Source organism: Corella eumyota, chromosome 7 (genome assembly GCF_963082875.1).
Source record: "Corella eumyota chromosome 7, kaCorEumy4.1, whole genome shotgun sequence".
NCBI lineage: Eukaryota > Metazoa > Chordata > Ascidiacea > Phlebobranchia > Corellidae > Corella > Corella eumyota.
Window position 1 is genome coordinate 251,479 of NC_137496.1, and position 25,638 is coordinate 277,116.

Consider the following 25,638-nt stretch of genomic DNA (forward strand, 5'->3'; position numbering starts at 1 on the left):
CATAAACACATCATAGCGCCTTTTAAATAATTTATTCACATTAAATAATCTTGTTTAATTATGTTTTTTAAAGTTGTTTTAAAAGTTAATAAATCTGCCTACCGCCATTTTATAACAGCCACGTTTTTTAAAAAACTTTAAACAAACCAAATATGTGTTCCTTAGGCCTAATTTTATGAATAAACATCACCATTTTTACTTTTAAAGTTACAAATTTTAAATTTTAATAAATTCATAAATGAAAAAATTATAAATTTAATTGTTAAAAAATTTAAGAATGCGGTTCCCGCCATTTTAAAAAAGTAAATACTTGGAAAAATATTAATTAAAATTATTGTTTATGACCCCATAGCGCCCAGTAGCGGTTAGTAAAATTTCGAAAAAATATTAATTAAAATTATTGTTTATGGTCCCATAGCGCCCAGTAGCGGTTAGTAAAATTTCGAAAAAATATTAATTAAAATTATTGTTTATGGTCCCATAGCGCCCGGTAGCGGTTAGTAAAATTTCGAAAAAATATTAATTAAAATTATTGTTTGTGGTCCCATAGCGCCCAGTAGCGGTTGATAAAATTTTAATAAAATGGTAATAAATTATGGCTTTTTAATAGTAAAAAAAACAGATGTCTTGAGATCTTTTGTTTGATTCTCACTGCTGCCATGTTGTTGCATTCTTGAGTAACCCTAAGATTAAAGGTTTGATTCCCACTACTGACATGTTGTAGCATCCTCAAGTAAGACCGGAGGTCTTAGGTTTGATTCCCATTGCTGAAATGTTGTAGCGTCTTTAAGTAATACATGAGGTCCTGGGTTTGATTCCCACTGCTGGCATGTTGTAGCATCTTTTAATACATCTATTACCTTGTTCATAGAATAGCTTTTTATCATACAAACTATTATTAATGTGGATTTAGAAACAATCCATTTGCTAAAATATAACAAATAATTTAGATAACTAACTTATATATTTGCTATATTTTTGTATAATAAATTCATAAAACTGGTACAACTACAATAAGTTACAAGCCTACCTATTCTAAACTATCCTTCTTTAGGATTTTTGATGTAAAACTACTACAGTGCAAAACCACGCTTTTGTTGGAGCGAGACCACGTGTTGAAAAATCTCGCGCAGGTATTTGTAATCAACGTTTCTTCTTTACTCCTTAAGCCAACAGCTGTTAAATATTTTATTTAAAGAGATAGTGAGGTCGCAGAGTTTCTTTTTAATTATATTGGAAATTTTTCCAACTTGCACGAGGATACCATTATTTTAAAAATTGGTCAAGTAGTTTTTGAGATATTGGGATTTGAAGATAAATATTGTAAATAGGGAAAGTCGCGAGTCACGTGACGCACGACGTCATCGTCGTAAGATCATATGCTGGCAGACATAGGCAAATAACATTTTTTGCCTTTTTTGAGCCGTTTTTTGTACTTTTTTAATTTTTTTTGCAGAAAACAAACTTAGCGTAAAAAGCAAAATTTAGCCATATTATATAAGACAGTTGTTACTTTTTAAGTAATTTTGGTAACAAATGTTACTCTATGTTTAGGCTATGGCATGATACTGTATAAAAAAAGTTAAAATCAAAACTTTAAATCCAACAAGTATAAAAACTAAAAAACTTGATCCGATGATTGTTTTCATTCAAGCAAAAATACTGATTTCAATACAAATGGAACTTTAAACAAAATATGAGAGAAAATAAAAACAAATTTTCAACAAAAGCTAAAAGACACCAAGCTAGTAGATCAGATGATAACACTATGTTGTTGTGGTATTTGTAAATATTAAGTGCTTGGCGCGAAAATAAAAAGGACAATTTTTCAGCACATGAATTAACTTTCAGCAAAAAATCAACTTTTTTATAAATAAAGGTGAAAACATTTATGTACACTTGACAATAATTTTCTACAATAATTTAAAGTAATCGTTTTAATATATTCCGCAAGGCAAATAAATAATTAGAAAAAATAAGGCAATTACAAAAATATGCAAATTAATTTTTTACAAACAAAAAGTAAATATAAATACAGGGACGAAACAACTTTAAAAAATAGGATAAAAAATTGATTAAAATTTCTACCAAAGGAACATTTTAAAAATGTAATATTGCCTGAAAACAGTTCTAAAACCTCACAGTTTTAATTAGTTTGGCTTCTTTAAATATTTACACAATTTGTGCATAATTTAACTAAAGAAATTGACTAGAAAAGAATGAGTACAATAATATATACTTGATTTTGATGGAGAATAACAGTAAAAATAGGTCTTAAGGTGACAACACTTCTGCCAAAAATTATTAACCAAACATTTTAAGCAATATTTCCAACTTACAAAACTTAAAAAGGTGCCAAATGTTTAAAACAGGCAATAGTTATATAATATATATCATAAATATAAACAATTAAGCTGGGAATCTAGAACAAGCCAAAAAAAGTAATTTCATAAGCAACGTAGCAAAAGTAAAGCTTGTAATAAGATAAAGGCAAAGGAGGCTTAAGACTGCAACTTTGAAATATGTCAAAAATTTCACAAATCATTTTGGTTACAGGTGTCAGGTTAATGGGGTTATAAATACATTTGTACTATTTTAAAAAAACATATAAACATTTCGTACAAAAATTACCTAATTTCTAAACAGCAATGATGAACACATAATCGTACAAATTAAAGTTCGGAAAATGTTGTTCTTTAGTACAAAGTTCTATAATTCCAATATGAGTGATTTTTAAAATTAAAATTTTTCTTAACTAGAAAATACCCAATCACCATTGTTCATCTTCTTTTCAGATTCCAGAACCACGGATTCAACATATTCCAGAACTAATCGTTCCAATAAAGTTTTCTCGTTTGGTTTCCAGAATCTTCCCTCAAAGAATCCAAGATGGCCGCCGTGCTTCGTAACAACAAACATTGCTCTCGGGTTTTGCTCTAAAAAAGGTTTAAATTATTAGTGCCTGTGGTGGGAATCAAACCCAAGCTTTAAAATACAAACAACTTACTAATATAACTAAAAGGAACATCAAATAGAAGAGGAGAAATAATCGGATCATCTTCAGCATTTAGCAACAAAATTGGAATATTTATCTAAAAATTGAAATTCAGGTTTTAAGAGTAAATCAATTTAGTGAGGAAATATGTTTAAACAAAATATTCACATTATTGATAGCCTCATGACAGCCGCAATGTTGTTTCATGTGATGCACGCTTGAAAATCCCTCAAATCTCCTGAAAATTAAATTGTAGGTTAAATTTCTAGCAATGTTTTATTGTCCATGAATGTACAGTAAGGTCAAACATAGATATTAAAATTATTAGATTATAGATCCTGAGTTAATTTTAGTTGTACCTATGTTGTAATATGAATAAACTACAGTGCTATCTATGACTTTCAAAACCAATTTGCAAATTAATGTCTACACTAAAAATAAATTATATATTGGGGACAAAACAATAACATTGGAAATACAAAAATACTTTTAAGACAGCAATCCACTATAAAGAATAAGTAACAAAGTTAAAGGAACAAACCTTAATAATCCTTCCTCAATGTGGTACAAACAAGTTGCATCCCTCACAAGATGTTCATCGTAATCTGTTTCATCGCACGAAAATATTTCCTTCCTAAAAACAAGAAAAATTGTTAAAAATAACATAAACAATATTAACAAACTAAAATAAAATTAAAAATACAACTGTAATGTTGGGAAAAACGAAAGTTACAAAACCTAATGCTTTTGTATTGGTTGTTTTTTTAAAGTTCTCTTTTTAAGCAACTTTTTTTTTAAGAAGCTTTTTTAAAGTTCCAAATTTTTTTAACTTTTTAAAAAAACTAAAAATAAAAACTGACCAATGGGGACGGAGTATTTTCTTAAAGTTCAATGTCATCATATAATCATAAAACCTCCCATAACCTGAGTTCATAAAGCCAGAATGTCTGGAAAATAAAAAAGTTTAAATTTAGAAAACACGTGTATACAGAAGTGATTACATAACTTGGTGGTGTTTATTATGACATCATAATGTTATTTATTAACTCTGAATAATGTACAAAACATCCGGCAACATCATGGATAAATCATCATAGACTGTCATATATATCTAATAAAGCTTATTGGTCAATGTATGTTCAACTCGGAGCCTTGGAAAATAAAACTGCTGTTTGTGGTGTGCAGGTAAATTACAACAATGCCAATATTAGTTGGGTGTTGCGACCATATTACAACAATTAAAATGCTAACTGTATAGCCGGCTATTGACTGGTGTTTTATATTCACATAAAATTAAATAAAATCTTTGTGATTTTATTTAAAATTTATATTTAAAACGTAAATGACTTTGTTTTATTTCAAATCATGTATTTAATCAAATACTGTATCGTTGATTATTACAAATGTTATTAATTACTATATTCTGTAATTAAAATAATTAATATATTGTAAACTTTGTACTTATGGCCTCATATTTCAGGTATACAACAAAGCATTTAATTAAACCAGGACATATGTTTATAAATAAACAATAAAAATTCCAATGACACAGCATACGGTTAAAAATAAATAATTTATAAAATCCCTAAATGTTTAAATGTTTACCTGATGGCGTTATATCCCTGACATAAGCTCACAGCACACAATACGTTCTCTTGTCTTTTAATATTCTCCCCCAGGTATTTGACCACTATGTTTGCTCCCATACTGAAACCTATGTAGATGAACTTGGAGTCGGTGAATTTCTTGTGAATTGATTCTGCCATACTCTCAAATGCTTTCGTGTCACCTGGAAGTTTATTCATAACTTTTAAAGTTTTGTAACAAATGTTATTGATATCATGCTTTTATTTGTTTGAACAGTTTAAATTAATTTAAAATGAACATAAAGTTATATATATATATATATATATAAGGTATTTTATATTACTTAATCATAAATTTGCCAAAACTTATTAAGTATTTTTTTACAGTGAAGTAGTTATAAGAAAAAGTTATGACCCATGCAATAATAAATTGATTTCTTAACAGTCTCATCTTAACATCAATTAAATAAATCCAAAAACTCACCATAAGTAAAAATCTTGGGTGAGGTGAGTTTCACGCTGGCGAGTGATCCGATGTGGTTAAGAACGGCAACCCTGTAGTTATTCTCGATCGAATGTTGGACGAAAGTTCGAATGTAACATTTCTCAGAAGAGTTGCAAATACCAGGACAAATTAAAAATGTGCAAGTCGCTGAAATAAAATAATTGTCACACTCAGTAAAAGTTAAAAATAATCATTTTTATTTTCGTAAGCCCACTGCCCCTTTACAATAACTAGGAAAAGCCAGTTTTTGATAAAAATTGACAATATTTTAGATATTTTACAAACTAATTAATTAAAAATATTTCAAACCTTGATTATTGTACGGTTCAAAGACATCAAAACTAACCGTTGACCCGTCGTCCAATTTGTTTAAATATCGAACTCCATCCGGTCTTGAACAATTGAAACGACCTAAACAAAATATAACTTTACAAATATTTCATTTATATATATTTAAACCCATTATAAAATGCCCAACTATGCAGTCTTGTTGTGAAGTAACTACCCTGACCAAGTTATATGGTTGTAATAGTAATAAAAAGCTGGTAATATTGCCAGATAGTTGATAATTTTTTATTGTAACACAAATCCAAGTTAAAATATCTTACAACAGTGCAAATTTAACACCAATTATAAATTAGAATTGTGAAAAGTTGACCTTGTTTAGCATAGATTGCAGTTTGAATGTGACCACTCTTCCCCCATAAGAAAGGAGGTTCGTAAATCTTTGACAACGAAGGACATCTCGATATCACTTTCTAAAGTTAAAGTTAGTCAAACTTTATACAGTCATAGAAAAATATTATTCAGTAAATTGTAAATTTTTTCACATAAAATATTAAATTCAAAAAAGGTTAACAACATTGAAATAAATTTAAAAATAGAAAAAAAAAACTTTAAAATTAAAATCTGTTGTTTAAAATAGACACAACTAAATATACAGACACTATTTTAATATACATATGTGTATGTAGTTAATAATTTCTAATTACCTTAATAAATTTAGAATCTGTATGGTAGACTTTAGGAGTTGAGGATTCTTCGAAAAGTTTAAAGAATTTAACGATTAAAACGCACAAAAGACTCAAATTTATAAGTGCAAATATCATTTTGTGTAATATGACCTAAACCTGTACAAACAAAAAGGTCTCAAGTTCAATTCCTGCTGCTGGCACGTCCTAAAATCTTCTTTAATTACAATTTAATTATTTCAATTACTTTAAATAATTGTTGTTTTCCAAAAATTTTAATTTATAAACACCTAACCCACGTTTACGTGACGTCACTAGCCTCTAACTTAATTGTGACGTCATAAATATAAACAAACTATACTCTGATGTAAGTTCATGACACATCGTTTTAAAGTTATCCCCGATCTGCAGATTACAAAACTAAATTTAAAAGCCTTATTCCTGTATTCCGTTACAGTTTGGAGCACTGTTAACGTCGTCCGCTAAGTTTATAAAATGCGGAAACATTTCGACCTTTTTGCATTTATTTTAGTACTTCCTGACTTCCGTTTAAACCAGCGGACGACACCAATAGAGCTCCTACAGTTTTACTGTATTAATAATCAGATCAATTAATTATCCCTTAACCTATTTTTAATATATTGAGAGTGACTGCGTTATTATATTTATCACTTTAGACGATTTCTGGTTCAAAAAAATCGGAAAATTTATTTTTAAAAATTAAAAAAATTTTTCACTAATTTTGACAACAAACGTTGTGACTGTTATACGTCCTATGCCATAAAAATACTTGAAAAGTCTTTTTTTAAAGTTTTTTTTTATTACTTTTTTTGGTAAATAAATTAAGTTATTGCTGTTTAAAACTAAAAACAATAAAAGTAAATTACACGAGCGCTAAGACATTAATATAAAACACATTAAAGTTATGCAAAACTTAGTTTTATTTGCACTACAATGAATATAGTCAACTACTTAAATTATTTACAATTATACGAAAAACTACAATGTTTAAAGATCAAATCTACTTAAACAAGCTTCAGTAAAACTCTGAGTATTTTCTGTCGTTGCAGTTTATTATACTTTTGCAAGCATAACTTAACTTAATCAATAAAATAAGTAACTGCCATAGAAAAACCGAAATGGAAATACCGACTGTATTCCCAGGACCCATTAGTATTGACACTGTCGACATTTGGCTTCCATAAATTGCAGAAATAGCATGAGAGTATTCTTTTACTTGATTTTCATATAAAGTGGAGTGAGTGGAAGTTTTTAAAAAGTAATGAAAACATATATCAAGTGCATTTATAATAGTTTCAACGCAGCAACTCCATTTTCTCGTTTTGCATGATATTAAAATACAGTATATAAAGTAGAGAATGAAAAGTATTAGACAGTCTATGTGCTTCTCTGGTTGGATTTCTTCTACTGTTTCGGATGTTGATGAATTTGATAACATTGCTTGACTGAAAAAGCAATAGTTACCCTAAAAATTCGTTTTTTAGCAAAATGATTTTTTTTATGTTTTACATTTGCAAAACAAAGTTACGAACAAACAGTCTCAATTAAAGCAACTTCTTTTATAGATCAATACCAACAAATAAAACTTAATTAAACAACAACAAACTTACAAAGTAGTTGTAAAGTTAAACTCCATGTTATTCAATATAACTTTCAATTATTCTTATATTTTATTAAATTTTGTTCCTGATAATAAATAATTTAAGTTTAGAGATCAACCGAATTTGCAAAAAAGCAACTTTCAACTTGTCTATACTTTTAACTACAACAATTAAAGGACCAAGAAACATTAATTTTTTAAGGTCACGTGACACAAAAGAAAATTATTTTCCTTTAGGGAAATTTATTAAAAACAATAACCTTATTTGACTTATTGTATAAATAAAAAAAAATAAAAGGAAAAGTCTATGGAACAAAAAAAGCAAACAATACAGGGACAATACATGGTACAAGTGATGTTATATTTCGGATCAGCATAAAAGGCGTTGTTGTGTTTCTCAAATATTGAGTTAATTTGATAAAAAAGAAAAATCTTTAAAACAAATTCCGCTTGGAATACCACTAACGTGCTTAATGTTTTTTGCTTAGTTTAGCCAAAGTTTGCAGTGCTTAATTACATTTACTTCACAGCAAAAAATAAATCTCGGTTATATTTACATAATGTGAAATACAATAAATGCAGTACAAAAATATGCATTTAATGCAAGGCACAGGTTAGAGCCAGTGCTATCATTGCCATACACAAAAATTATGATAAAATAGAACATTGACTTCCGGTAAATATTGCAAAAAGAAGATTGCGTTCTTGTTTAGCATCATTGAGCCACAAACGATTTTTCCAACTAATTAATTATTCTATTTTAAACTTTTATTTTATGCTAGTAGTTAACAAAATGAATAACAGGAGGCCTACCCGGAAACGTTTTTATTTGGTTAAGGTGACGTGATGGCTAAAAATAAGTTTCCATCCAAATTATTGTAAGAAAAAATAAACTAAACTATTTCTAATCACAAGTTTCTTTTGTTTTTACAATAACAGTCATAGCATAACAGAGAAATTTTTGCTATTCCATGAATTAATGAAATACACAAATGTTTTTGTTTATGTTCAAAATCTAAACAATCTTCGCCCCACTGTATTAATGCAAAAAGTGAACAATGGCTACCAAGGCATGTAAAAATTAGATTGATCCATTTCTGACTGTGAAAATAACGAGCAATCACATCATAGATAGTTACGATAACATCATATCCTTCAAGTTCAAACTGTTTCTTTTTCCCGTTTAGCCCACGATAGCCCGAAACACAGAAGTGGACAAAGTGAACTAAGGGAAGTATTATCTGTATTACTTCCAACACATCCAAACTATCTTGTTCAAAATTGGATGAAAGATCTGCTGGTGGCATTTTTTTTAAATCTTTTAAATAAGTAATTTAAAATCTTTTTTATAAACCAGTTTAATAAAAAGTTAACCGCACAATCTAAAGTTTTAAAAACTATACAGCTAATAATGAAGTAAAATCAAAACTATATTAAAACTCTTTTTCCTATACTAAATAAACCACATACAATCTTGTGATTTAAACTTAACAGCATAAAAAAGTTTTAGCTGACAATACATAAATGTTAATATTATATCGAGCATGTACGTAGTTAACAGCAAGAAAAGAAAATGTTTCTTTTTGTAGTTAGAGACTGGTTAAAAATAGATAATTGATTTTAATGTTGGCATTTGAACGAACATCATAACGACAACATTACAATGCATAATATGAAGATGAAAAAACGTATGAAAGATGCTATTAACCAAAATATCATTTAAAAAACAACTCCATCTCAATCTTCTACCCTATTTTAAATAAGTATCAAACAATTGTGCTTTGTAAACTAAACAACATGTAAAGAATCTTATAAAAAGAACTACACTAATTTTAAATTTATGTATAGGATTCTCAATACAGAAATAAAAGCATCTCACGATTATATTACCAAAACATAAAAGGTATACAAAGCCAGTATTTGACTGAACAAAAGATTAAGCTGAAACACACACGAATGTAACCGCACCAATTGTGAAAATTTAAGGCTTTGTTATTCAAGTATTTTTAATATTTGGTTAACGTTATCAGATAAACACAGAAATGAATTTGTGATTTTGCGAAAATGCAACTTATTTTAATTCACTAATTAAGGTTGACTTGTTTTGTTCTTTTATAAATTAATAAAACACACAAATAAAATGTCCAAGCTTTTTTATTACCATTGTTTCTTGCTAAAGAAAGTTTACGTTTATCTTACAGCAACAGGAAAATTTGGTAATATTTACAATAATTAATGCGAGATATACGATTAGCTTTTGTACTAAATTATTTGCCAAAAAAGCAAGCAAATCTAATGAGAAGTTTTAATCATAATCTTTATAAACAAATGAAGCACAGAAAATGCGCAAAATAAAGCACAATATTCAGTGTCAATGCTTTTGTCGCCAAAGATTATCATAGAGACAATCGAACAATAACTTCCGGTCAGCAATGCAAAAAAGAGATTGGCACCGATGTGTGCATTATTCATACGGCATATTAGATCCACAAATGAAAAAAAAATGTCGTAAAAATTAACAATTCCAGGGTTTTCTTCGAGACTTGAAAATGAAACCAGAAGATTTAGAACCGCACAACAACGATGGATAACTTGAACGATCATTTTCATCAAAAATCAGTTTGAAGAATTAAATTCTGCTTTTTGGCAACAAAATTAAGAAAAAATTAAAACTGTGACTTTGATTTAATGCTGCATAAAAATAAACTTTATTTTTTCCTTATACTAAAAATATGAAATACACTTTAAACATGTCATTCTCTAAGAGTTATTCTGAACGTTTGTTTAAATATTATACAGCGAAACTATTTTATTTGAAGAAGGCCGCATAATTGGCAAGATAATAATCTTCTTGTTGGGAGATTCCCTAAGTTCGTATAAAACTTTCACCAATTAAGTTTAAATTGGTTGTTTGAAGGAACTTGAACGACAACACTTTCAAGCATTAACAAACAAAAATGGAAGACAAGGTTGTGGTCAATTTCATATTCCCACCATGTTTTAATCTCTGAGATTTGTTTGTCAAAGTTTGGAAAACTAAATTCTTTGGCAAAACGATTTTCTCCTTCAACCTAAATTTGTTATTCACCGATTCGTGCGAAAACCTTTTGATGTTAACTAGGCCACTTTGGATCAAACTGTTAAAAGATGACGTCATATTTGCGTACATGTGACGTAACAAAGCGCGTTTAAAAAAAAAATGGAACTCGAAATTTTAGTGAGAGCAAAAGTTGAAACAAGGTTGTTCGCGTTCTTATGACGTAATTTAGTCGCTTATGATGTAGTTAAACAGATAAGAGGTTCATAATAAACTGGAAATTAATTATTAAAATTTTCTTAGCAAAATGTTGTCGTTTTAAATTTTAATTAAAAGAACCCAGATGTTTAAATTTAAGATGTTAAAGTTGTTCCAGTTAAAGTGCTGCAATTATGACGTAACAGATGTTAGGAGAAAATGCCGGCAGCGTTTTTAAATAAGGATTTAAATTTAAGTCGTTTAGAACGAATAATTATGATTTGAAACATGACAAAAAAATCAGAAGAAAAGTTGCAAACCTTTAACCAACAAAAAGTAGCAAAAAAAAATACTAGAAAAGTTCAAGATAGGAAATGTAACACGAAAGTTATTTAGTAGATTTAAAATTTTTCAACGTTGTAGAAGGAATTGCAGATTTTACCGCTTGGGTAACTTTTGTAAGCCAAGTTTCACCACAAAATCACTCACCCCTAACCACCAATATCACGTGACAGTTTGTGGGTGACTCGGGTTTAACATTTTCGCAAATTCAGTTTTTCTGAGGAAACCAGTTTTTAAGATTTTAAAAATTTGAGAATTTTAGTTGAAACCGCAGACTTTGCTCACAAAGTAGCAAAAGATAGAGTTAAAAATTTTAAAAGTAGCGACGTTGATTTGTTATTGTTAAACTTTATAAACAAACAATTATAAGAGATTTAACACGTTTCAAACCCAACTTATCGCCGTGAAATTTCAATTAGTACAAAACTATTTACGAGAATAGATAATGTTGCTTGTTAAAAGTGCAATAAAAACACGATTTTATAACAGTTTAGTTTATAGGAAAGTTGTTAACAAATGAAACGCAATAATTCAATTAGTTAGCTAGGTTGTAAAAGTCTAAAGTCAAACGTTTTGACCTTTTCGTGCGAGGTTTCGTCTTAGTTTGATATATTACGATTTCAATCATCTCCATGCCGGGAAAAAAACGTGATTTTAATTTAAAAAGGAAGTCGGGTGGCTGTAAACTAATCTCGACTTTTTCACACAAGTTGTAGTTGTAGAAATGTAACAAGACCCGTTTAGTTAGTAGGAGTAGATTTGTATAACGAATACTTTAGAATGCGAAAGCTCTTTTACTTGGATTATAACGATTAAAATTATTTTTAGATATAAGCAAATCAAGAATGAAGTTGTTGTTAATATTTTGTTTAGTTTTAGTTCAGCAAGTGGCTTCACAAAGACGACAAGGTAAATGAAAAATATTTCCTATCACAAATTTAAAATATTGCAAAACTACAAAATGCCCCCAAAAAAGGCCAAAATTAAGGTTTTTGTTGTAAAATTCTATCTCAAACCGACATTTTATATTAACAAATACATTGTTGAAGTAAGAGTAACATGATTTTTCGTTTAACTTCAGATGCACTTCGTTATTTCCGGGTTGAAAGAAACTCGATGGTTTGGACACGCTCGACATTTAAGCTCCGCAGCACAACTACCGACGAGTGTGCACTAAAATGTTTACACCAGAGAGGGCGCTGCAACTCTTTTGAGTTTCATAAAAGGTACGCTTAAGTTTAGGGGGTAAATTCTCACATTCCCGTGACCCATGTAGTTATAATGGGTGAAAAAAATTTTCAATATACACTACACCTTATCAAGAAGTCACTCACACAACAAAATATAATTATGTGAAACGTTTTAAACATAAATGAAAACAATTTTCCAGATCTCATAATTGTTACGGTCGTAAAACGGGGGAGAAGTTTTAAGAGCAAGAAATAAACCTCATCTTCGAAGAAACAGAAGTTACGACTTTTACTACTTAGTACGACAAGGTAAGGGTTGTGACAACAATGTGAAAATAACCCGAACCTTTAAATGTTTTAAGTTAACACGAATCTGGTTAAAATTTAACCATTTTTTGTTTTTAGTTCAACCAACACGAACTACATCTCAAAGACCAACAACACCATATCGAAGACCAACAAGACCATACCAAAGACCAACCAGACCACCAACAACACCATATCGACCACCAACTCGACGACCAAGACCACCTACAAGACGACCACGACCTGTAGTTGTCGTGGCGACACGAAAACCAATCAGAATTATTCCAAGAAGGTTTGGGGAATTTTGTTTTTAAAAAGTTTTTTTGTTATTTTTGTTTAATAAAAATTTTATGTTTAGGACAACCACCACAAGATACACCACCAGAGCACCTAGGACAAGGTAACAACAATGTTCCTAACATAATACAATTCAATGGACTTACTTTACCTAAAATATTTTACTTTATCTAAGGCCCCGAACTCGTCCAACAACAACCAGGACGACAACCACAACTGCTGCCCCATTTATTCCATTAACCCGACCCACGATTTCACATCAGGGTAAGTTTTAGGTTCAGGTGGCTTTTTGCTGATCTGGAAGTAATATCTGTTCCTCATTCTGGCAAATCAACAATTCAGTTTTCAAGAAGAATCAAACCCAGGACCTCCATTACTTGTTAATCAGCAAGACCACTAAAAACACAACAACCAATATTGAACGAAATGTGTACAACTTAAACATTTTTAAACCTATTAAAACTTATTATTCTTACCTGAAACAAATTAACTGTGACATCACAAAGTTAAACAAACAAATTAACTGTGACATAACAAAGTTAAAGATACAAACCTTAATAATCCTTCCTCAATGTGGTACAAACAAGTTGCATCCCTCACAAGATGTTCGTCGTAATCTGTTTCATCGCACGAAAATATTTCCTTCCTAAAAACAAGAAAAATTGTTAAAATAACATAAACAATATTAACAAACTAAAATAAAATTAAAAATACAACTGTAATGTTGGGAAAAACGAAAGTTGCAAAACCTAATGCTTTTGTATTGGTTGTTTTTTTAAAGTTCTCTTTTTAAGCAACTTTTTTTTTAAGAAGCTTTTTTAAAGTTCCAAATTTTTTTAACTTTTTAAAAAAACTAAAAATAAAAACTGACCAATGGGGACGGAGTATTTTCTTAAAGTTCAATGTCATCATATAATCATAAAACCTCCCATAACCTGAGTTCATAAAGCCAGAATGTCTGGAAAATAAAAAAGTTTAAATTTAGAAAACACGTGTATACAGAAGTGATTACATAACTTGGTGGTGTTTATTATGACATCATAATGTTATTTATTAACTCTGAATAATGTACAAAACATCCGGCAACATCATGGATAAATCATCATAGACTGTCATATATATCTAATAAAGCTTATTGGTCAATGTATGTTCAACTCGGAGCCTTGGAAAATAAAACTGCTGTTTGTGGTGTGCAGGTAAATTACAACAATGCCAATATTAGTTGGGTGTTGCGACCATATTACAACAATTAAAATGCTAACTGTATAGCCGGCTATTGACTGGTGTTTTATATTCACATAAAATTAAATAAAATCTTTGTGATTTTATTTAAAATTTATATTTAAAACGTAAATGACTTTGTTTTATTTCAAATCATGTATTTAATCAAATACTGTATCGTTGATTATTACAAATGTTATTAATTACTATATTCTGTAATTAAAATAATTAATATATTGTAAACTTTGTACTTATGGCCTCATATTTCAGGTATACAACAAAGCATTTAATTAAACCAGGACATATGTTTATAAATAAACAATAAAAATTCCAATGACACAGCATACGGTTAAAAATAAATAATTTATAAAATCCCTAAATGTTTAAATGTTTACCTGATGGCGTTATATCCCTGACATAAGCTCACAGCACACAATACGTTCTCTTGTCTTTTAATATTCTCCCCCAGGTATTTGACCACTATGTTTGCTCCCATACTGAAACCTATGTAGATGAACTTGGAGTCGGTGAATTTCTTGTGAATTGATTCTGCCATACTCTCAAATGCTTTCGTGTCACCTGGAAGTTTATTCATAACTTTTAAAGTTTTGTAACAAATGTTATTGATATCATGCTTTTATTTGTTTGAACAGTTTAAATTAATTTAAAATGAACATAAAGTTATATATATATATATATATAAGGTATTTTATATTACTTAATCATAAATTTGCCAAAACTTATTAAGTATTTTTTTACAGTGAAGTAGTTATAAGAAAAAGTTATGACCCATGCAATAATAAATTGATTTCTTAACAGTCTCATCTTAACATCAATTAAATAAATCCAAAAACTCACCATAAGTAAAAATCTTGGGTGAGGTGAGTTTCACGCTGGCGAGTGATCCGATGTGGTTAAGAACGGCAACCCTGTAGTTATTCTCGATCGAATGTTGGACGAAAGTTCGAATGTAACATTTCTCAGAAGAGTTGCAAATACCAGGACAAATTAAAAATGTGCAAGTCGCTGAAATAAAATAATTGTCACACTCAGTAAAAGTTAAAAATAATCATTTTTATTTTCGTAAGCCCACTGCCCCTTTACAATAACTAGGAAAAGCCAGTTTTTGATAAAAATTGACAATATTTTAGATATTTTACAAACTAATTAATTAAAAATATTTCAAACCTTGATTATTGTACGGTTCAAAGACATCAAAACTAACCGTTGACCCGTCGTCCAATTTGTTTAAATATCGAACTCCATCCGGTCTTGAACAATTGAAACGACCTAAACAAAATATAACTTTACAAATATTTCATTTATATATATTTAAACCCATTATAAAATGCCCAACTATGCAGTCTTGTTGTGAAGTAACTACCCTGACCAAGTTATATGGTTGTAATAGTAATAAAAAGCTGGTAATATTGCCAGATAGTTGATAATTTTTTATTGTAACACAAATCCGAGTTAAAATATCTTACAACAGTGCAAATTTAACACCAATTATAAATTAGAATTGTGAAAAGTTGACCTTGTTTAGCATAGATTGCAGTTTGAATGTGACCACTCTTCCCCCATAAGAAAGGAGGTTCGTAAATCTTTGACAACGAAGGACATCTCGATATCACTTTCTAAAGTTAAAGTTAGTCAAACTTTATACAGTAATAGAAAAATATTATTCAGTAAATTGTAAATTTTTTCACATAAAATATTAAATTCAAAAAAGGTTAACAACATTGAAATAAATTTAAAAATAGAAAAAAAAAACTTTAAAATTAAAATCTGTTGTTTAAAATAGACACAACTAAATATACAGACACTATTTTAATATACATATGTGTATGTAGTTAATAATTTCTAATTACCTTAATAAATTTAGAATCTGTATGGTAGACTTTAGGAGTTGAGGATTCTTCGAAAAGTTTAAAGAATTTAACGATTAAAACGCACAAAAGACTCAAATTTATAAGTGCAAATATCATTTTGTGTAATATGACCTAAACCTGTACAAACAAAAAAGTCTCAAGTTCAATTCCTGCTGCTGGCACGTCCTAAAATCTTTTTTAATTACAATTTAATTATTTCAATTACTTTAAATAATTGTTGTTTTCCAAAAATTTTAATTTATAAACACCTAACCCACGTTTACGTGACGTCACTAGCCTCTAACTTAATTGTGACGTCATAAATATAAACAAACTATACTCTGATGTAAGTTCATGACACATCGTTTTAAAGTTATCCCCGATCTGCAGATTACAAAACTAAATTTAAAAGCCTTATTCCTGTATTCCGTTACAGTTTGGAGCACTGTTAACGTCGTCCGCTAAGTTTATAAAATGCGGAAACATTTCGACCTTTTTGCATTTATTTTAGTACTTCCTGACTTCCGTTTAAACCAGCGGACGACACCAATAGAGCTCCTACAGTTTTACTGTATTAATAATCAGATCAATTAATTATCCCTTAACCTATTTTTAATATATTGAGAGTGACTGCGTTATTATATTTATCACTTTAGACGATTTCTGGTTCAAAAAAATCGGAAAATTTATTTTTAAAAATTAAAAAAATTTTTCACTAATTTTGACAACAAACGTTGTGACTGTTATACGTCCTATGCCATAAAAATACTTGAAAAGTCTTTTTTTAAAGTTTTTTTTTATTACTTTTTTTGGTAAATAAATTAAGTTATTGCTGTTTAAAACTAAAAACAATAAAAGTAAATTACACGAGCGCCAAGACATTAATATAAAACACATTAAAGTTATGCAAAACTTAGTTTTATTTGCACTACAATGAATATAGTCAACTACTTAAATTATTTACAATTATACGAAAAACTACAATGTTTAAAGATCAAATCTACTTAAACAAGCTTCAGTAAAACTCTGAGTATTTTCTGTCGTTGCAGTTTATTATACTTTTGCAAGCATAACTTAACTTAATCAATAAAATAAGTAACTGCCATAGAAAAACCGAAATGGAAATACCGACTGTATTCCCAGGACCCATTAGTATTGACACTGTCGACATTTGGCTTCCATAAATTGCAGAAATAGCATGAGAGTATTCTTTTACTTGATTTTCATATAAAGTGGAGTGAGTGGAAGTTTTTAAAAAGTAATGAAAACATATATCAAGTGCATTTATAATAGTTTCAACGCAGCAACTCCATTTTCTCGTTTTGCATGATATTAAAATACAGTATATAAAGTAGAGAATGAAAAGTATTAGACAGTCTATGTGCTTCTCTGGTTGGATTTCTTCTACTGTTTCGGATGTTGATGAATTTGATAACATTGCTTGACTGAAAAAGCAATAGTTACCCTAAAAATTCGTTTTTTAGCAAAATGATTTTTTTTATGTTTTACATTTGCAAAACAAAGTTACGAACAAACAGTCTCAATTAAAGCAACTTCTTTTATAGATCAATACCAACAAATAAAACTTAATTAAACAACAACAAACTTACAAAGTAGTTGTAAAGTTTACAAAGTAGTTGTAACTCCATGTTATTCAATATAACTTTCAATTATTCTTATATTTTATTAAATTTTATTCCTGATAATAAATAATTTAAGTTTAAAGATCAACCGAATTTGCAAAAAAGCAACTTTCAACTTGTCTATACTTTTAACTACAACAATTAAAGGACCAAGAAACATTAATTTTTTAAGGTCACGTGACACAAAAGAAAATTATTTTCCTTTAGGGAAATTTATTAAAAACAATAACCTTATTTGACTTATTGTATAAATAAAAAAAAATAAAAGGAAAAGTCTATGGAACAAAAAAAGCAAACAATACAGGGACAATACATGGTACAAGTGATGTTATATTTCGGATCAGCATAAAAGGCGTTGTTGTGTTTCTCAAATATTGAGTTAATTTGATAAAAAAGAAAAATCTTTAAAACAAATTCCGCTTGGAATACCACTAACGTGCTTAATGTTTTTTGCTTAGTTTAGCCAAAGTTTGCAGTGCTTAATTACATTTACTTCACAGCAAAAAATAAATCTCGGTTATATTTACATAATGTGAAATACAATAAATGCAGTACAAAAATATGCATTTAATGCAAGGCACAGGTTAGAGCCAGTGCTATCATTGCCATACACAAAAATTATGATAAAATAGAACATTGACTTCCGGTAAATATTGCAAAAAGAAGATTGCGTTCTTGTTTAGCATCCTTGAGCCACAAACGATTTTTCCAACTAAATAATTATTCTATTTTAAACTTTTATTTTATGCTAGTAGTTAACAAAATAAATAACAGGAGGCCTACCCGGAAACGTTTTTATTTGGTTAAGGTGACGTGATGGCTAAAAATAAATGCAATGTACGTCTTATACAAAAAAGTTTCCATCCAAATTATTGTAAGAAAAAATAAACTAAACTATTTCTAATCACAAGTTTCTTTTGTTTTTACAATAACAGTCATAGCATAACAGAGAAATTTTTGCTATTCCATGAAATAATGAAATACACAAATGTATTTGTTTATGTTCAAAATCTAAACAATCTTCGCCCCACTGTATTAATGCAAAAAGTGAACAATGGCTACCAAGGCATGTAAAAATTAGATTGATCCATTTCTGACTGTGAAAATAACGAGCAATCACATTAAAGATAGTTACGATAACATCATATCCTTCAAATTTAAACTGTTTCTTTTTTCCCTTTAGCCTACGATAGCCCCAAACACAGAAGTAACCAAAGTGAACTAAGAGAAGTATTTTCTGTACTTTCAACACATCCAAACTATCTTGTTCAAAATTGGATGAAAGATCTACTGGTGACATTTTTTTAAAATCTTTTAAATAAGTAATTTAAAATCTTTTTTATAAACCAATTTAATAAAAAGTTAACCGCACAATCTAAAGTTTTAAAAACTATACAGCTAATAATGAAGTAAAATCAAAACTATATTAAAACTCTTTTTCCTATACTAAATACACCACATACAATCTTGTGATTTAAACTTAACAGCATAAAAAAAGTTTTAGCTGACAATACATAAATGTTAATATTATATCGAGCATGTACGTAGTTAACAGCAAGAAAAAGAAACGTTACTTCTTGTAGGTAGATACCGTGACGGGTTAAAAATAGATAATTGATTTTAAAGTTGGCGTTTGAACGAACATCATAACGACAACATTACAATGCATAATATGAAGATGAAAAACGTATGAAAGATGCTATTAACCAAAATATCATTTAAAAAACAACTCTATCTCAATCTTCTACCCTATTTTAAATAAGTATCAAACAATTGTGCTTTGTAAACTAAACAACATGTAAAGAATCTTATAAAAAGAACTACACTAATTTTAAATTTATGTATAGGATTCTCAATAAAAAAATAAAAGCATCTCACGATTATATTACCAAAACATAAAAGGTATACAAAGCCAGTATTTGACTGAACAAAAGTTTAAGCTAAAACACACACGAATGTAACCGCACCAATTGTGAAATTTTAAGGCTTTGTTATTCAAGTATTTTTAATATTTGGTTAACGTTATCAGATAAACACAGAAATGAATTTGTGTTTTTGCTAAAATGCAACTTTTTTTAATTCACTAATTAAGGTTGACTTGTTTTGTTCTACTATAAATTAATAAAACACACAAATAAAATGCCCAAGCTTTTTTATTACCATTGTTTTTTGCTAAAGAAAGTCTATGTTTATCTTACATTTGCAGCAACAGAAAAATTTGGTGATATTTACAATAATTAATGTGGGAAAAATGATTACCTTTTGTACTAAATTATTCGCCAAAAAAAGAAGTTTTATTCCTAATCTTTATAAGCAAATGAAGCAAAGAAAATCCGCAAAATAAAGCACAATATTCAGTGTCAATGCTTTTGTCGCCAAACCTTATCATAGAGACAATCGAACAATAACTTCCGGTCAATGCAAAAAAGAGATTGGCACCGATGTAAGCATCATTCATACGGAATATTAGATCCACAAATGAAAAAAAAATAGCGTAAAAATCAACAATTCCAGGGTTTCTTTTAAGAAGTGAAACCAGAAAATTTAGAACCGCACAACAACAATGGATAACTTGAAAGATCATTTTCATCAAAAATCAGTTTGAAGAATTAAATTCTGCTTTTTAGCAACAAAATTAAGAAAAAATTAAAACTGTGACTTTGATTTAATGCTGCATAAAAATAAACTTTATTTTTTCCTTATACTAAAAATATCAAATACACTTTAAACATGTCATTCTCTAAGAGTTATTCTGAACGTTTGTTTAAATATTATACAGCAAAACTATTTTATTTGAAGAAGGCCGCATAATTGGCAAGATAATAATCTTCTTGTTGGGAGATTCCCTAAGTTCGTATAAAACTTTCACCAATTAAGTTTAAATTGGTTGTTTGAAGGAACTTGAACGACAACACTTTCAAGCATTAACAAACAAAAATGGAAGACAAGGTTGTGGTCAATTTCATATTCCCACCATGTTTTAATCTCTGAGATTTGTTTGTCAAAGTTTGGAAAACTAAATTCTTTGGCAAAACGATTTTCTCCTTCAACCTAAATTTGTTATTCACCGATTCGTGCGAAAACCTTTTGATGTTAACTAGGCCACTTTGGATCAAACTGTTAAAAGATGACGTCATATTTGCGTACATGTGACGTAACAAAGCGCGTTTTAAAAAAAAATGGAACTCGAAATTTTAGTGAGAGCAAAAGTTGAAACAAGGTTGTTCGCGTTCTTATGACGTAATTTAGTCGCTTATGACGTAGTTAAACAGATAAGAGGTTCATAATAAACTGGAAATTAATTATTAAAATTTTCTTAGCAAAATGTTGTCGTTTTAAATTTTAATTAAAAGAACCCAGATGTTTAAATTTAAGATGTTTAAGTTGTTCCAGTTAAAGTGCTGCAATTATGACGTAACAGATGTTAGGAGAAAATGCCGCCAGCGTTTTTAAATAAGGATTTAAATTTAAGTCGTTTAGAACGAATAATTATGATTTGAAACATGACAAAAAAATCAGAAGAAAAGTTGCAAACCTCAAACCAACAAAAAGTAGCAAAAAAAAATACTAGAAAAGTTCAAGATAGGAAATGTAACACGAAAGTTATTTAGTAGATTTAAAATTTTTCAACGTTGTAGAAGGAATTGCAGATTTTACCGCTTGGGTAACTTTTGTAAGCCAAGTTTCACCACAAAATCACTCACCCCTAACCACCAATATCACGTGACAGTTTGTGGGTGACTCGGGTTTAACATTTTCGCAAATTCAGTTTTTCTGAGGAAACCAGTTTTTAAGATTTTAAAAATTTGAGAATTTTAGTTGAAACCGCAGACTTTGCTCACAAAGTAGCAAAAAATAGAGTTAAAAATTTTAAAAGTAACAACGTTGATTTGTTATTGTTAAACTTTATAAACAAACAATTATAAGAGATTTAACACGTTTCAAACCCAACTTATCGCCGTGAAATTTCAATTAGTACAAAACTATTTACGAGAATAGATAATGTTGCTTGTTAAAAGTGCAATAAAAACACGATTTTATAACAGTTTAGTTTATAGGAAAGTTGTTAACAAATGAAACGCAATAATTCAATTAGTTAGCTAGGTTGTAAAAGTCTAAAGTCAAACGTTTTGACCTTTTCGTGCGAGGTTTCGTCTTAGTTTGATATATTACGATTTCAATCATCTCCATGCCGGGAAAAAAACGTGATTTTAATTTAAAAAGGAAGTCGGGTGGCTGTAAACTAATCTCCACTTTTTCACACAAGTTGTAGAAATGTGACAAGACCTGTTTAGTGTTTAGTTAGTAAGAGTAGATTTGTATAACGAATACTTTAGAGTGCGAAAGCTCTTACTTGGAATATAACGATTGAAACTATTTTTAGATATAAGCAAATCAAGAATGAAGTTGTTGTTAATATTTTGTTTAGTTTTAGTTCAGCAAGTGGCTTCACAAAGACGACAAGGTAAACGAAAAATATTTCTTATCACAAATTTAAAATATTGCAAAGATAAAAAATTCCCCCAAAAAAGGCCAAAATTAAGGTTTTTGTTGTAAATTTGTATCTAAAACCGACATTTTTTATTAACAAATACATTGTTAAAGTAAGAAAAACATGAATTTTCGTTTAACTTTAGATGCACTTCGTTATTTCCGGGTTGAAAGAAACTCGATGGTTTGGGCACACTCTACATTTAAGCTCCGCAGCACAACTACCGACGAGTGTGCACTAAAATGTTTAAACCAGAGAGGGCGCTGCAACTCTTTTGAGTTTCATAAAAGGTTTGCTTAATTTTAGGGGGCAAATTTCTACATTCCTGTGACTCATGTATTTTTAATGGGTGAAAACACTTTCAATATACACTACACATTATCAAGAAGTCACTCACACAACAAAATATAATTATGTGAAACGTTTTAAACATAAATGAAAACAATTTTCCAGATCTCATAATTGTTACGGTCGTGCAAACGGGGGAGAAGTTTTAAGAGCAAGAAATAAACCTCATCTTCGAAGGAACAGAAGTTATGACTTTTACTACTTAGTACGACAAGGTAAAGGTTGTGACAAAAATGTGAAAATAACCCGAACCTTCAAATGTTTTAAGTTAACACGAATCTGGTTAAAATTTAACCATTTTTTGTTTTTAGTTCAACCAACACGAACTACATCTCAAAGACCAACAACACCATATCGAAGACCAACAAGACCATACCAAAGACCAACCAGACCACCAACAACACCATATCGACCACCAACTCGACGACCAAGACCACCTACAAGACGACCACGACCTGTAGTTGTCGTGGCGACACGAAAACCAATCAGAATTATTCCAAGAAGGTTTGGGGAATTTTGTTTTAAAAAGTTTTTTTGTTATTTTTGTTTAATTAAAACTTTATGTTTAGGACAACCACCACAAGATATACCACCAGAGCAACAACAACCAGAGCACCTAGGACAAGGTAACAACAATGTTTCTAACATAATACAAATCAATGGACTTACTTTTACCTAAAATGTTTTACTTTATCTAAGACCCCGAACTCGCCCAACAACAACCCGGACGACAACCACAACTGCTGCCCCATTTCTTCCATTCACCCGACCCACGATTTCACATCAGGGTAAGTTTTAGTTTCAGGATGTAATATAAGTTTTTGCTGATCTGGAGGTAATATCTGTTCCTCATTTTGGCAAATCAACAATTCAGTTTTCGAGAAGAATCAAACCCAGGACGTCCATTACTTGTTAATCAGCAAGACCACTAAAAACACAACAACCAATGTTGAATAAAATGTGTACAACTTAAACATTTTTAAACCTATTAAAACTTATTATTCTTACCTAAAATAAATTAACTGTGACATCACAAACTCAGGTTGTGATAAGCCAATAGGAATAGCGAGTGGCCGTATTCCGGATCGAGATTTCACAGCGAGTACATATTATTGGACGTATTACCCTTACAACGCTCGATTGAACGGAGACTCAGCTTGGATGGCAAACAGGGCGGATGATAAACAATTTTTGGAGGTAAAAATATCAGGTTTTGGTTGAAGCATTTAACAGTTGTAGAATAGACGTCTTGAGCGAGATGCTATAAATGGTAGAAACTTCTGCAATGCAAAAAACCTAAACTCAGGACTGGGTGATAAATGTTACTCTATGTTTAGGTTGTGAAGTTGACCTTTCCACATTAGGTAAAATAAGTTTGATATTAAAATGATTTTTTAGATTGATCTTGGTCGAGAAATCATCTTGAAAGCGATCGCAACACAAGGGACCTCGTATCTTTTCTCCAACAACTATGTCAAGAAATATCGAATCGAATATTCGAGTTCGCACACTGGAGGGCAGTTTTGGAAATACAAAGATGTTAATGGAAAACACAAAGTAATTTAAAGTTTAAATATTTAACTTTTTTAAAACTTTATCTTTGGAATTAATTTTCAAATTTACCTGAAATTTATTGGCAACCCCCTTTTTAGGAATTTCAAGGCAACTCTGATGCTGGGACGGTGCAGAAAAACATTTTCGATGATGCCAGTTTCTCTGCCAGAAAAATCAGAATTATTCCGACAGAATGGAACAAAAATATCGTCCTAAGAGTTGAACTTTATAAACCTTGCTTGGATTTTTAAATATGATGTAATACTTTAATTAATCCTAATACTAAATTGAAACATTCAATCCCATATAATGTTAAATGCGCATTAATAATAATCAAAAGTTTTTTTTCGTTATGTTTTTGTATATCCACCTATGCTAATAAATTGCCTGTTTTGCAGAAAATCCTAGAAATGTGCTTTTAAAATGTGTTATGCTGCTATACTTATAATCTTGCAATTATGTTGATAACTTTGTGTGCTTTTGTTATTTTAGCTTTCTATTAATAAAATAAAAAATATAAAAAACATAAATATCTTCAGACCTTTGTTAGTACAGTGTCCTTTTTTACAAATTTAAAACTACTACCGGAACCAACCCAAAAATTTAGAGTTTTTTTGTATTGGTAACCAAAGGTGGGCACTAAACCAATAAACTGTTAATCGTTAAATAACGAAGTTAAATTTTTTGTTAAAATTTAACTTTTAAGTTAACTTTAAAAATCGTTAACGGACCTGTTAACTTCCGGTAAATTGTGCTTACGTTAAATTAAGTCCGATAATTTAATTACACGTAAATCGTATTAAAGGGATGTATTTGTTTAATTTTGCTGTTTATCGGGTTTAATCGTTTTAATTTTTGAAACAATGTATGTAACTACCATCTGACCCCTGTTATTTGGGCATTCTTTCAGTTTTAAAAATGTCTTTTAAACTTAAGTTCGCTTAGTTAAAATATCAATTAAGTGAAAAACTATTGTTTTTTTTAAAAAAAAAGGGTTACCTTACAGTCAATTTAATTTAATTAAAAAACGTTAACGAAGTTAATGTATTGTGTAACGAATTACCACTTAACGAAGTTACTTTCTCGGTTAATGTGCCCACCTGTGTTTTTAACCTGATGGTGATCTTGATGAAATTCGCAGTTGATTTCGTTTTTTGCCACTTATTGTTACTTTCCGTCTGTACGTCTGTCTGTTCATCTAACCGTCTAAAAGCCGCCAGAAATATAAAATTTAAGACCAAACACTCAACCTAATATTAAGCTAACTGTTTTACTAAATAAATAAACTTTAATTAGTATTTTAATCAAATCTAAACAGGTTTGTTTACTATTAGAACATGTCATCTAAACAACACCACGTGGTTAAGTCACGTGCTTAAATATTGATAATTGAGAGTTTCCAAATTGTTTATATTTAATTTAATTTTTTATTAATTTCTATTTTTAATTGGATTAAAAGTT

The 25,638-nt window shown here is 29.5% G+C and overlaps 4 protein-coding genes and 1 long non-coding RNA gene across 5 annotated transcripts; 2 read left to right on the plus strand and 3 right to left on the minus strand.

Moving 5' to 3' along the window:
- Positions 1-1,639: 1,639 nt before the first annotated feature.
- Positions 1,640-6,218, minus strand: LOC145759357 (monoacylglycerol lipase ABHD2-like). Its single transcript, XM_082573167.1, has 10 exons — positions 6,079-6,218; positions 5,745-5,844; positions 5,396-5,497; positions 5,066-5,233; positions 4,601-4,784; positions 3,856-3,942; positions 3,537-3,629; positions 3,164-3,233; positions 3,008-3,092; positions 1,640-2,936 (listed from the first exon to the last, which is right to left on the minus strand). The coding sequence occupies exons 1-10, from the start codon at positions 6,193-6,195 to the stop codon at positions 2,752-2,754; spliced, it is 1,191 nt and encodes a 396-aa protein (XP_082429293.1). The 5' UTR covers positions 6,196-6,218; the 3' UTR covers positions 1,640-2,751.
- A 3,060-nt stretch (positions 6,219-9,278) lies between these two features.
- LOC145758933 (monoacylglycerol lipase ABHD2-like) lies at positions 9,279-16,280 on the minus strand. The gene is made up of 8 exons (XM_082572626.1): positions 16,141-16,280; positions 15,807-15,906; positions 15,458-15,559; positions 15,128-15,295; positions 14,665-14,848; positions 13,920-14,006; positions 13,602-13,694; positions 9,279-13,444 (listed from the first exon to the last, which is right to left on the minus strand). The coding sequence occupies exons 1-8, from the start codon at positions 16,255-16,257 to the stop codon at positions 13,429-13,431; spliced, it is 867 nt and encodes a 288-aa protein (XP_082428752.1). The 5' UTR covers positions 16,258-16,280; the 3' UTR covers positions 9,279-13,428.
- Positions 12,088-12,979, plus strand: LOC145758934 (uncharacterized). Its single transcript, XR_014286506.1, has 4 exons — positions 12,088-12,164; positions 12,337-12,481; positions 12,646-12,754; positions 12,851-12,979. It is a non-coding gene; the product is annotated as an uncharacterized LOC145758934 (long non-coding RNA).
- Positions 16,281-17,155: 875 nt separating the features above from the next.
- On the minus strand, positions 17,156-17,834 carry LOC145759534 (uncharacterized). Its single transcript, XM_082573376.1, has 2 exons — positions 17,751-17,834; positions 17,156-17,605 (listed from the first exon to the last, which is right to left on the minus strand). Exons 1-2 carry the CDS (start codon positions 17,787-17,789, stop codon positions 17,156-17,158), a joined length of 489 nt encoding a protein of 162 aa, XP_082429502.1. The 5' UTR covers positions 17,790-17,834.
- Positions 17,835-22,155: 4,321 nt separating this feature from the next.
- Positions 22,156-24,696, plus strand: LOC145758932 (uncharacterized). The gene is made up of 9 exons (XM_082572625.1): positions 22,156-22,248; positions 22,421-22,565; positions 22,729-22,838; positions 22,935-23,127; positions 23,193-23,249; positions 23,323-23,411; positions 23,666-23,820; positions 24,022-24,180; positions 24,276-24,696. Exons 1-9 carry the CDS (start codon positions 22,185-22,187, stop codon positions 24,426-24,428), a joined length of 1,125 nt encoding a protein of 374 aa, XP_082428751.1. The 5' UTR covers positions 22,156-22,184; the 3' UTR covers positions 24,429-24,696.
- Positions 24,697-25,638: the final 942 nt, after the last annotated feature.

Excerpts from the sequence above, each read along its gene's own strand:
- LOC145759357 (XM_082573167.1), bottom strand. The coding sequence starts at position 6,195 with ATGATATTTGCACTTATAAATTTGAGTCTTTTGTGCGTTTTAATCGTT. Across the intron at positions 5,234-5,395 it reads TGAACCGTACAATAATCAAG|CGACTTGCACATTTTTAATT; the intron begins GTTTGAAATATT and ends ATTTTATTTCAG. Across the intron at positions 3,630-3,855 it reads AAAATACTCCGTCCCCATTG|GAAGGAAATATTTTCGTGCG; the intron begins GTCAGTTTTTAT and ends TCTTGTTTTTAG.
- LOC145758933 (XM_082572626.1), bottom strand. The coding sequence starts at position 16,257 with ATGATATTTGCACTTATAAATTTGAGTCTTTTGTGCGTTTTAATCGTT. Across the intron at positions 15,907-16,140 it reads CAGATTCTAAATTTATTAAG|AAAGTGATATCGAGATGTCC; the intron begins GTAATTAGAAAT and ends CTTTAACTTTAG. Across the intron at positions 13,695-13,919 it reads AAAATACTCCGTCCCCATTG|GAAGGAAATATTTTCGTGCG; the intron begins GTCAGTTTTTAT and ends TCTTGTTTTTAG.
- LOC145759534 (XM_082573376.1), bottom strand. The coding sequence starts at position 17,789 with ATGGAGTTACAACTACTTTGTAAACTTTACAACTACTTT. Across the intron at positions 17,606-17,750 it reads GTAAACTTTACAACTACTTT|GGTAACTATTGCTTTTTCAG; the intron begins GTAAGTTTGTTG and ends ACGAATTTTTAG.
- LOC145758932 (XM_082572625.1), top strand. The coding sequence starts at position 22,185 with ATGAAGTTGTTGTTAATATTTTGTTTAGTTTTAGTTCAGCAAGTGGCT. Across the intron at positions 22,566-22,728 it reads TCTTTTGAGTTTCATAAAAG|ATCTCATAATTGTTACGGTC; the intron begins GTTTGCTTAATT and ends ACAATTTTCCAG. Across the intron at positions 22,839-22,934 it reads TTACTACTTAGTACGACAAG|TTCAACCAACACGAACTACA; the intron begins GTAAAGGTTGTG and ends TTTTGTTTTTAG.